Genomic DNA, 12084 nt, shown 5'->3' with positions numbered 1-12084 from the left:
CATCACCACCACCACCACCATCATCACCACCATCACCACCACCATCACCACCACCACCATCACCACCACCATCATCACCACCGCCATCATCACCACCACCATCATCACCATCACCACCACCATCATCACCATCATCATCATCACCATCACCACCGCCATCATCTTCAACATCTCCACGACCATCTCCACCATCACCACCATCATCTCCACCATCACCACCATCTCCACCATCACCATCTCCACCATCACCACCACCATCATCTCCACCATCACCACCATCTCCACCATCACCACCACCACCATCTCCACCATCACCACCACCATCACCACCATCACCACCATCACCATCACCACCATCACCACCATCACCACCATCACCACCACCATCATCTCCACTATCTTCACCATCACCACCACCATCTCCATCACCACCACCTTCATCACCATCACCACCACCATCACCACCATCATCTCCACCATCACCACCATCTCCACCATCACCACCACCATCATCTCCATCACCACCACCTCCTTCATCACCATCATCATCTCCACCACCATCACCACCATCACCACCACCATCACCACCATCATCTCCACCATCACCCCCATCATCTCCACCATCTCCATCACCATCACCACCATCACCACCACCGTCTCCACCATCTCCACCATCACCATCACCACCATCACAACCACCACCATCTCCACTATCACCACCATCACCCCCATCATCTCCACCATCTCCATCACCATCACCACCATCACCACCACCGTCTCCACCACCATCACCACCACCATCTCCACCATCTACACCATCACCCCCATCATCTCCACCATCTCCATCACCACCACCACCACTATCACCACCATCATCTCCACCACCATCACCACCATCACCACCACCATCACCACCATCTCCATCACCACCACCATCTCCACCATCTCCACCATCACCACCACCATCTCCATCACCACCACCATCACCACTATCACCACCATCTCCACCATCACCACCACCATCTCCATCACCACCACCACCATCACCACCATCACCCCCATCATCTCCACCACCATCACCACCACCATCATCACCACCACCATCACCACCATCTCCACCATCTCCACCATCACCACCACCATCTCCATCACCACCACCATCATCTCCACCACCATCATCATCACCACCATCACCACCTTCATCATTACCATCATCATCATTACCATCATCTCCACCATCATCACCATCATCATCACCGTCATCAAGTTCAAGCCGCAACGTCACAACGTAAGTCACATGACGTCACACCACCGCACCGCCCCCCTGCGTGCTCATCGTACGCGACGTCATCGGTGTGAACAAGCGTGTTCGCAATAACACGACGTCACTGGGGGGCCGCGTGAGACGTCACGGCATTTGGAATGCTCCGCGTGTGACGTCACCTCCAAACAAACAATGGGCGGCAGCCCCCCTACGCCCCGCCCCCCGTAGAATCGAATCGACACAAATTAAAAATCCAAGTTTCGCTCGCGATTCAACTCCGCAGAGCGCGCGCGCGCGCTCGGGGGCGGGGGGGGACGGCCTCCAAAACCAAAACAAAAATTGGAATCGATTCCACCGCAACCGCTTGAAATCACTACGCGGAATCGGAATCGACAGCCACTACTCCACTCCACCAACGGGCCCCATGCGGGCCAAGCGCGTCTGCTGCGCTGGGCCGGTGGGCCAGGCGACTCTCCACGTTCTCGTGCCGGGGCCCGGCGGGTCAGCAGCTGCTGCGGCCGCTGTGCGCGTGCGCGTGGAGGCGTGCGCCCTGGGTGTCCACGCCGTGCTGCTGAGGCGAGAGGCGTCTCAGCTTCTGTGTTGTTGTTGCTGCAGTGGTGTGGGGGTTGTTGTTGTTTGTTGTTGTTGTTGTTGCTGTAGTCTCCCAGGTTCTCTCGGTAAAGTCACGTCGGTGGAAATTAAATTAAACAAATCACGACGTTTCGATCGCAACACAAGCGATCATAAATTTTGATTTGAAGATTTCGCGACTGCAGGGATTTATATTTTTGCTTCTTTCGGTAAATTCTCACTATTTTATATTTGTATTGTTTTATTGTTTCCCTTCTACGTCGCTTTACCGAAAGAACCAAGAATAAAAGCGATCATCATCAGGTGGGAAAGGGGGAGGAGCAAGGGGGGAGAGAGGGGGGGGGCACTCAGCTTCCCGCTTCTAGCCCCGCCTACTTCCCCATAGCCCCGCCTACTTCCCCCCTAGCCCCGCCTACTTCCCCCTAAGCCCTGCCTACTTCCCCCCTAGCACCGCCCACTTCCACCCTAGTCCCGCCTACTTCCCCCCTAGCACCGCCTACTTCCCCCCTAGCCCCGCCTACTTCCCCCCTAGCCCCGCCTACTTCTCCCCTAGCCCCGCCTACTTCCCCCTAGCCCCGCCTACTTCCCCCTAAGCCCTGCCTACTTCCCCCCTAGCCCCGCCTACTTCCCCATAAGCCCTGCCTACTTCCCCCTAAGCCCTGCATACTTCCCCCCTAGCCCTGCCTACTCCCCCCCTAGCCCCGCCTACTTCCCCCCTAGCCCCGCCTACTTCCCCCCTAGCCCCGCCTACTTCCCCCCAGCCTCACCTCCCCCTAGCGCTCACGCAGCCCCCCCCCTTCCCCTGCTCCCCCCCCTCTCTCTCCCCCCTTGCTCCTCCCCCTTTCTCTCACCTATATAAGCTCTTGCCACGGCAGCTCTCTTGCCCACTTCAGCAATTTAATGTTGCTGTGGTTTTTTCTCCCCCCACGTGGTTAAGATTGCTTGTGTCGCCATCGAAACGACGTGGTTTAATTTAATTTCATTTTATTTCTACCCGCTGCGTGATGACTTTACCGAAAGAACCAGAGGCTATGGATTGCCGCAGTCACAGACGCTTCAAATCAAGATTGTTGTGGAGTGTCAGCGCATAGCAACAATAATAACAAGAGCGTAGTTTCTGTTGTTGTGGAGTGTCAGTGCATAACAACAACAACACAGTCGGTTTTGTTGTTGTGGAGTGTCAGTGCATAACAACAACAACAACACAGTCGTTTTTGTTGTTGTGGAGTGTCAGTGCATAGCAACAACAACAACAACACAGTCGTTTTTGTTGTTGTTGTGGAGTGTCAGTGCATAACAACAACAACACAGTCGTTTTTGTTGTTGTGGAGTGTCAGTGCATAGCAACAACAACAACAACACAGTCGTTTTTGTTGTTGTGGAGTGTCAGTGCATAACAACAACAACACAGTCGTTTTTGTTGTTGTGGAGTGTCAGCGCATAGCAACAACAACAACACAGTCGTTTTTGTTGTTGTGGAGTGTCAGCGCATAGCAACGACAACAACAACACAGTCGTTTTTGTTGTTGTGGAGTGTCAGTGCATAGCAACAACAACACAGTCGTTTTTGTTGTTGTGGAGTGTCAGTGCATAACAACAACAGTCGTTTTTGTTGTTGTGGAGTGTCAGCGCATAGCAACAACAACAACACCCGGCGTTTTTGTTGTTGTGGAGTGTCAGCGCATAGCAACAACAACAACATAGTCGTTTTCGTTGTTGTGGAGTGTCAGCGCATAGCAACAACAACAACAGTCGTTTTTGTTGTTGTGGAGTGTCAGTGCATAACAACAACAGTCGTTTTTGTTGTTGTGGAGTGTCAGCGCATAGCAACAACAACAACACCCGGCGTTTTTGTTGTTGTGGAGTGTCAGCATTGTGGGGCTAGACGGTTGTTGTTGCTGCTGCCCTGTACGTAGACGAAGCTTTTACTCCAATTCCCCGCACACCAGACGGGATCCCTGCGACTGCGTTAGCCGCAACACAACGGTGGCGCTTGCGGTGGACATGCCGACACAAAAACACCGTGCTCTCTCGCAGCCGATGGTGGAACGTGCAGTGGTGGTGTTCACGGAGGCACGATGTTTGTCAGATACCCCGACGGGGTAACCCCCTCGGCTTACGACGCGGCTAACTCGACCCCCAGGAGGATCGCTTGCGCAACGCACGACACAGCTGGCCGACAACCGGGGTCAGGGCAGCGACGTCTGCCTGACCCACGATGCCGCAGGGCTACGAGCCGAGGAGACGTCGCCACGAGGGTTCGCGCCACCGCCGAGGGCCGAGAACGCCCCCGGCACCGCCGCTTTCTACTCACCACCACCCATCTCCGCCTTCGGACACGCCCCCATTCGGCCACGCCCCCCTCGGCCACGCCCCCTTGGAGACCTTTCCCGATGGATCCTGATCGAGCGTCACGTGTCCCTCGGGGCCCCCTCTCACCACCCTGTCCCGGTCACGTGACCCCCCCCCCGGGTCCACCCGGGAGGTCACGTGCTCACGTGACCTCTGTGAGGCCGTCGCCAGGCCTGGCTGCTGGCAGGCCGCAAGTTGCTCTGCTGCTGGAGAGAGTCTCCAGACGCCAAGTTGCACTCCTGTAACAGTGGCTGGCGCCAACACCCTAGTCACACCGTTTACGTCACTACAGTAGCATTTGATGGTGGTATATCATGGTGGTGTATGATGGTGGTGTATGATGGTGGTGTATGATGAGGCATTGTTTTTGAAAGTGATTGGTCCACATCAGAGACAGCTTTCTTTAGAGCCGAGTCTCAAACGGCGTTAGGCCGGAGGACGACGCCAAAAGGCGAAGACAGCACCAGGACAATGCCACTGTCAGGACATTGAGAGCTCGTGGTGAGCAGCTACATCATGGCACCTCCTTGCCAGCATCAACAATACAACAATTGCTTTTACCCCTCTCTGACAATCAGTTTCAAAGACAATGCATCATCATCATCAACTACCAGAGCATGGTGTTTGTGTTTGCATGTTCACCACAAGCATCGCGTGTGTGTGTGTGGTTCATGTAGTAACAGGATTCCTTACAAAAGGTTTCAGTTTGGTGTTTTAGCGTCTTAACACGGCTGTCGTATTGCCGGAAAGGGTCAAACTTATTGTTGTATCCTCCTCCTCCTCCTTCCCCCTCCACCCCACCTCCTCCCCCTCTTCCACCTCCTTCCTCCCCCCTCAGTGGCTCCGGCTCATTCCCGGCGGACTACAAAACCCGGCCCGGAGCTCTGAAGGTGTCGGTGTCGGAGGCGACTCCCACCACCACCACCACCGCCGCCGCCGCCGCCGCCGCCGCCGCTACCACCATGGCCCTGGGAGGAGCCGAGTGGGAGGCGGTGTCCTGGCAGCTTGCCGGTTGCACCTCGTGGCTCTGCGGCTACTTCCAGAGGCCTGCGGAGGCCGGGCACGAGGAGGCCCCGGCACTCCACCTTCCGGGGCTCGCTCCAGGTTTTGTTTTTTTTAAACCGCGCGCGTGCGGAGGAAATCCGAAGGGCCGTGAAGCTCTTTATTACGTGGGTGTGTGGGGTCAGAACGTAACAACAACAACAACAGCAGCAGCAGCAGCAGCAAACGCGATGGGAGCGCAAATTGCAGCAAAGGAAAACAACTACATTTTAAAAGCTGTATCGACAAATTAAAAAAAAAAACACTCAACTGTGTTTTCACCTTCACAAAACGAAGCTGCCCACTGAGGTGCTAATTTATTTGTCAGAAGCGACCTGGCCACACGTGAGAGCTCAACGAAGTGGCCGATGACCACGTGGACGGTTTATAGCAGGAGCCAGATGCCTCCGGGTAATCTGGACGCGTGGACGTTGATCCTCAACGTGGAGGGGAAAAGCCGGAGGAGCCGGAGAGGAATCCACGCAGAGAGAGAGAGAGAGACACGCGCAGACACCAACTATACAGCAGCAGCAGCAGCAGGCGTCGTCAGGGTCGGGATGGAACCCACGACCTCCTGTAGACCAGGCGAGGTAGTCAACATCTCCTAGCCACACGCATAACTATACAGCAGCAGCAGCAGGTGTCAGGGTTGGGATCGAACCCACGACCTCCTGTAGACCAGGCGAGGTAGTAAACATCTCCTAGCCACACACACACATATACATCAGGCATTGTCAGGATGGAACCCACGACCTCCTGTAGACCAGGTGAGGTAGTCAACATCTCCTAGCCACACACACACACAGCAGCAGCAAGCGTCTTCAGGGTTGGGATCGAACCCACGACCTCCTGCACACCAGGCGAGGTAGTCAACATCTCCTAGCCACACACACATATACATCAGGCATTGTCAGGATGGAACCCACGACCTCCTGTAGACCAGGCGAGGTAGTAAACATCTCCTAGCCACACACAAATATACAGCAGCAGCAGGCGTCATCAGGGTCAGAGTGGAACCCACGACCTCCTGTAGACCAGGCGAGGTAGTCAACATCTCCTAGCCACACACACAAATATACATCAGGCATTGTCAGGATGGAACCCACGACCTCCTGTAGACCAGGCGAGGTAGTCAACATCTCCTAGCCACACACACACATATACATCAGGCATTGTCAGGATGGAACCCACGACCTCCTGTAGACCAGGCGAGGTAGTCAACATCTCCTAGCCACACATATACATCAGGCATTGTCAGCATGGAACCCACGACCTCCTGTAGACCAGGCGAGGTAGTCAACATCTCCTAGCCACACATATACATCAGGCATTGTCAGCATGGAACCCACGACCTCCTGTAGACCAGGCGAGGTAGTCAACATCTCCTAGCCACACACACAAATATACATCAGGCATTGTCAGGATGGAACCCACGACCTCCTGTAGACCAGGCGAGGTAGTCAACATCTCCTAGCCACACACACACATATACATCAGGCATTGTCAGGATGGAACCCACGACCTCCTGTAGACCAGGCGAGGTAGTCAACATCTCCTAGCCACACATATACATCAGGCATTGTCAGCATGGAACCCACGACCTCCTGTAGACCAGGCGAGGTAGTCAACATCTCCTAGCCACACATATACATCAGGCATTGTCAGCATGGAACCCACGACCTCCTGTAGACCAGGCGAGGTAGTCAACATCTCCTAGCCACTGTGATATTTGTCTTTGTCGTCACTCTACAGATGGATTCGTGAATCTGGTATACTGAGTTCGATTCCCGCTCGCGGCCAACACCAGTGCCAATTATCTGAACCGGCCCTGGGCCTCCCCTAGGTCGACTCAGCCTCAAACGAGTACCCGGTGCGGTGCGTAGTAAACATCGCCACTGAGGAGACAAAGGCGGCCGGGCGTGGTGCTGGCCACCCGCCCCCTCGTGTGCCACAGTGCCGGTAGCCTTCATAGGTGCTGCTCGCTAACAGCACTTGCCCCTGCAGTCTGGTAGAGACTACACGGGGGATCTTTGTCTGTGTCTACCTTCACAGGTGCTGCTGCTACTCGCTACTAACAGCACTTGCCCCTGCAGTCTGTTAGAGGCTACACGGGGGATCTTTGTCTGTATCTACCTTCACAGCTGCTGCTGCTACTCGCTACTAACAGCACTTGCCCCTGCAGTCTGTTAGAGGCTACACGGGGGATCTTTGTCTGTGTCTACCTTCACAGGTGCTGCTGCTGCTACTCGCTACTCACAGCACTTGCCCCTGCAGTCTGTTAGAGGCTACACGGGAGATCTTTGTCTGTGTCTACCTTCATAGCTGCTGCTACTACTCGCTACTAACAGCACTTGCCCCTACAGTGTGTTAGAGGCTACACGGGGGATCTTTGTCTGTGTCTACCTTCACAGGTGCTGCTGCTACTCGCTACTAACAGCACTTGCCCCTGCAGTCTGTTAAGGCTACACGGGGGATCTTTGTCTGTGTCTACCTTCACAGGTGCTGCTGCTACTCGCTACTAACAGCACTTGCCCCTGCAGTCTGTTAGAGGCTACACGGGAGATCTTTGTCTTTGTTGTCGTCGCCCCACAGATGGATTCACGAATCTGTTGTACCGCACTCTGACGCGGGAGGTGTGCGTGGGCCGCACGGTGACGTACGGAGGCCTCGCCGAGCTCGCTGGGGCCTCCAGGACGGCCGCTCGAGCTGTCGGCAATGCCATGCGGCACAACCCGGTGATGATGGCGACGGCGGTGGTGGTGGTGATGATGGCGGTGGTGGTGGTGGTGATGGCGGTGGTGGTGGTGATGATGGCGACGGTGGTGGTGGTGGTGACGGTGGTGATGATGGTGGTGGTGGTGATGATGGCGGTGGTGGTGGTGGTGATGGCGACGGTGGTGGTGGTGGTGACGGTGGTGATGATGGCGGCGACGGTGGTGATGATGGCGGCGACGGTGGTGGTGACGGTGGTCGTGGTGGTGGTGCAGTGACGTGCGGTGAGGTCAATGGCTGGGGAAGTGCTTGCTATACACACGGAGGGGGGCGTGTCCTCACTGAGGGGGGCGTGTCCTCACTTAGGTGGGCGTGTCTCACACACCCCCCCCTCAGTGAGGCAGATGTCATAGCTGCCTCCCCTGGTGCTTTTTCATTGCAGTTTCATGACGAGCACGGCGAGTCTAAACATCTTGGTACACGCACGCGTTGTCTGTGGAAGGCGAGGACACGTAATGAAGAAGTCTACAAACATTACATTGGTGACACGCGGAGAGGACTTAACAGGCACGCGCTTATTGTCCGTCTCCCCCTGGGTTCTCAGCGGAGCTCCGCAGATTTTGGCGATTTTGACGATAAAAATGTTTGGAATCGTACAGAAATTACATAACACAGATCACTGGGCAAATCTTCAATTTTTATTTCATTAAAATGTTCGGTAACAGCTATTTTCATTGGAGTATGACAGGTGAGGCTCTGCCTCCCCCTGCCTCCCCTGACCCCACGTGACTGTGGTGGTGATAATGGTGGTGATGGTGGTGATGATGGTGGTGGTGATGATGGTGGTGGTGGCGATGATGGTGGTGGTGTCGATAATGGTGGTGGTAATGATGGTGGCGATGATGGTGGTGATGATGGTGGTAATGGTGTGATGGTGGTGGTGATGATGGTGGTGGCGATGATGGTGGTGGTGGTGATGATGGTGGTGGTGTCGATGATGGTGGCGGTAATGATGGTGGCGATGATGGTGGTGATGATGGTGGTAATGATGGTGTGATGGTGGTGGTGATGATGGTGGTGGCGATGATGGTGGTGGTGGTGATGATGGTGGTGATGGTGGTGGCGATGATGGTGGTGACGATGGTGGTGTTGATGATGGTGATGATGATGGTGATGATGATGGTAATGATGGTGGTGATGATAATGATGGTGATAATGATGATGATGGTTGTAATGATGGTGGTGATGATAATGATGGTGATGATAATGATGGTGGTGATAATAATGATGGTGGTGATAATAATGATGGTGGTGGTGATAATGATGGTGGTGATGCTACTGTTGTTTAGCAGCACTTGCCCTCCGGAGACTGAGAGGCTACACGGGGGACCTTTGTGTGTGTAGGAGCGGTGGGTGTAGTGGTTAGCGCTACGCTGCGCTACGAACCCGACGGCCCGAGTTCGATTCCCGCTCACGGCCAACACCGGCGACGACTATCGAAACCGGTCCCGGGTCTCCCCAAGGTCGACTCAGCCTCAACTGAGTTACGTTGTGTAAACATCGCCGCCGGGGAGACAAAGGCGGCCGGGCGCGGCGCCGGCCACCCGCCGCCTCGCGTGCCGTTCCGGCCTCCGTAGGCGCCGCTGCAACTCCGCCAACGACACTTGCCCCGACTGCCTGTCAAGGCTACACGGGGGACCTTTGTCTCTGCAGGTGCCGCTGTTGGTGCCGTGCCACCGCGTGGTGCCGGCTCAGGGGGGCTCCGGCTCCTTCCAGGGACGCCTCTCGTCACAGCTCAAGGCCTGGCTCCTCCGGCATGAGCAGGGCACAGACGCCCCAACCTCCGGCCCATGATGGCCGGGTTTACAATGGCCTGGTTTATACAGCGAGGGGAAAAAAAAAGCATTCGATCCCCCTGCTGGTTTTGTACGTTTGCCCACTGACAAGGAAATGATGAGTCTATAATTTTAATGGTAGGTTTATTTGAACAGTGAGAGACAGAATAACAACAGCACAATCCAGAAAAACGCATGGCAAAAATGTTATAAATTGATGCTCTTGGTTCTTTCGGTAAAGTTAGATGGGCATGTATATGTGCTTTCTTGAGCAGGGGGACCTTGCGGGCGCTGCAGGATTTCAGTCCTTCACGGCGTAGTGTGTTACCAATTGTTTTCTTGGTGACTATGGTCCCAGCTGCCTTGAGATCATTGACAAGATCCTCCCGTGTAGTTCTGGGCTGATTCCTCACCGTTCTCATGATCATTGCAACTCCACGAGGTGAGATCTTGCATGGAGCCCCAGGCCGAGGGAGATTGACAGCTCGTTTGTGATTGTTTCATTTGCGAATAATCGCACCAACTGTTGTCACCTTCTCACCAAGCTGCTTGGCAATGGTCTTGTAGCCCATTCCAGCCTTGTGTACATCTACCATCTTGTCCCTGACATCCTTGGAGAGCTCTTTGGTCTTGGCCATGGTGGAGAGTTTGGAATCTGATTAATTGATTGCTTCTGTGGACAGGTGTCTTTTATACAGGTAACAAGCTGAGATTAGGAGCACTCCCTTTAAGAGTGTGCTCCTAATCTCAGCTCGTTACCTGTATAAAAGACACCTGGGAGTCAGAAATCTTTCTGATTGAGAGGGGGTCAAATACTTATTTCCCTCATTAAAATGCAAATCAATTTATAACATTTTTGACATGCGGTTTTCTGGATTTTTTTGTTGTTATTCGGTCTCTCACTGTTCAAATAAACCCACCATTAAAATTATCGACTGATCATGTATTTGTCAGTGGGCAAACGTACAAAATCAGCAGGGGATCAAACACTTTTTTCCCTCATTGTAATGGCCGGTTCCATGGATTCACAATGGCCGGGTTCACCCACGACCTCCTGCGTTCCAGGCGAGGTAGTCAACATTTCGTCACAAATATACAGCAGCAGCAGGCGTCGTCAGGGTCGGGATCAAACCCACGTCCTCCTGCGTACCAGGCGAGGTAGTCAACATCTCCTAGCCACACACAAATACACAGCAGCAGGCATCGTCAGGGGTGTGATCGAACCCACGACCTCCTGCGTACCAGGCGAGGTAGTCAACATCTCCTAGCCACACACAAACGGCAGCAGCAGGCGTCATCAGGGTCGGGATGGAACCCACGACCTCCTGCGTACCAGGAGAGGTAGTCAACATCTCCTAGCCACACACAAATACACAGCAGCAGGCATCGTCAGGGGTGGGATCGATCCCACGACCTCCTGTGTACCAGGAGAGGTAGTCAACATCTCCTAGCCACACACAAACAGCAGCAGGCATCGTCAGGGGTGTGATTGAACCGACGACCTCCTGTGTACCTGAGAGGTAGTCAACATCTCCTAGCCACACACAAATATACAGCAGCAGCAGGCATCGTCAGGGGTGTGATCGAACCCACGACCTCCTGTGTACCAGGCGAGGTAGTCAACATCTCCTAGCCACACACATATACAGCAGGCATCATCAGGGGTGTGATTGAACCCACGACCTCCTGTGTACCAGGAGAGGTAGTCAACATCTCCTAGCCACACACATATACAGCAGGCATCATCAGGGGTGTGATTGAACCCACGACCTCCTGTGTACCGGGCGAGGTAGTCAACATCTCCTAGCCACACACAAACAGCAGCAGGCATCGTCAGAGGTGTGATTGAACCCACGACCTCCTGTGTACCAGGAGAGGTAGTCAACATCTAGCCACACACAAACAGCAGCAGGCATCATCAGGGTCGGGATGGAACCCACGACCTCCTGTGTACTAGGCGAGGTAGTCAACATCTCCTAGCCACACACAAATATACACAGCAGGCATCGTCAGGGGTGTGATTGAACCCATGACCTCCTGCGTATCAGGAGAGGTAGTCAACATCTCCTAGCCACACAAATATACAGCAGCAGGCATCGTCAGGGGTGTGATTGAACCCACGACCTCCTGTGTACCAGGCGAGGTAGTCAACATCTCCTAGCCACACACAAACAGCAGCAGGCATCGTCAAGGGTGTGATTGAACCCACGACCTCCTGTGTACCAGGCGAGGTAGTCAACATCTCCTATCCACACACAAATATACACAGCAGGCATCGTCATGGGTGTG

General features: G+C 54.3%; 1 protein-coding gene across 3 annotated transcripts; it reads left to right on the top strand.

The window, feature by feature from the left end:
* The first annotated feature begins 1630 nt into the window (after positions 1 to 1630).
* Positions 1631 to 10726, top strand: MGMT (O-6-methylguanine-DNA methyltransferase). 3 transcript variants are annotated; one of them, XM_076063671.1, is made up of 4 exons: positions 1631 to 1840; positions 5046 to 5311; positions 7841 to 7983; positions 9365 to 9657. In XM_076063671.1, the coding sequence occupies exons 1-4, from the start codon at positions 1689 to 1691 to the stop codon at positions 9377 to 9379; spliced, it is 576 nt and encodes a 191-aa protein (XP_075919786.1). In that variant the 5' UTR covers positions 1631 to 1688; the 3' UTR covers positions 9380 to 9657. The 3 variants fall into 3 exon arrangements, with proteins under 3 accessions (XP_075919786.1, XP_032801507.2, XP_032801506.2); XM_032945616.2 differs by lacking the exon at positions 9365 to 9657 and adding an exon at positions 9674 to 10726 and having other exon boundaries at positions 1633 to 1765; XM_032945615.2 differs by lacking the exon at positions 9365 to 9657 and adding an exon at positions 9674 to 10726 and having other exon boundaries at positions 1634 to 1840.
* The last annotated feature ends 1358 nt before the right edge of the window (positions 10727 to 12084 follow it).

The sequence above is a fragment of the Petromyzon marinus genome, unplaced genomic scaffold (genome assembly GCF_048934315.1).
Source record: "Petromyzon marinus isolate PM22_M1 ecotype Great Lakes invasive population unplaced genomic scaffold, UKy_Petmar_22M1.pri1.0 PM_Scaffold_17, whole genome shotgun sequence".
In the NCBI taxonomy this organism is placed as follows: domain Eukaryota; kingdom Metazoa; phylum Chordata; class Hyperoartia; order Petromyzontiformes; family Petromyzontidae; genus Petromyzon; species Petromyzon marinus.
This window is presented reverse-complemented; position numbering and strand designations above follow the sequence as displayed.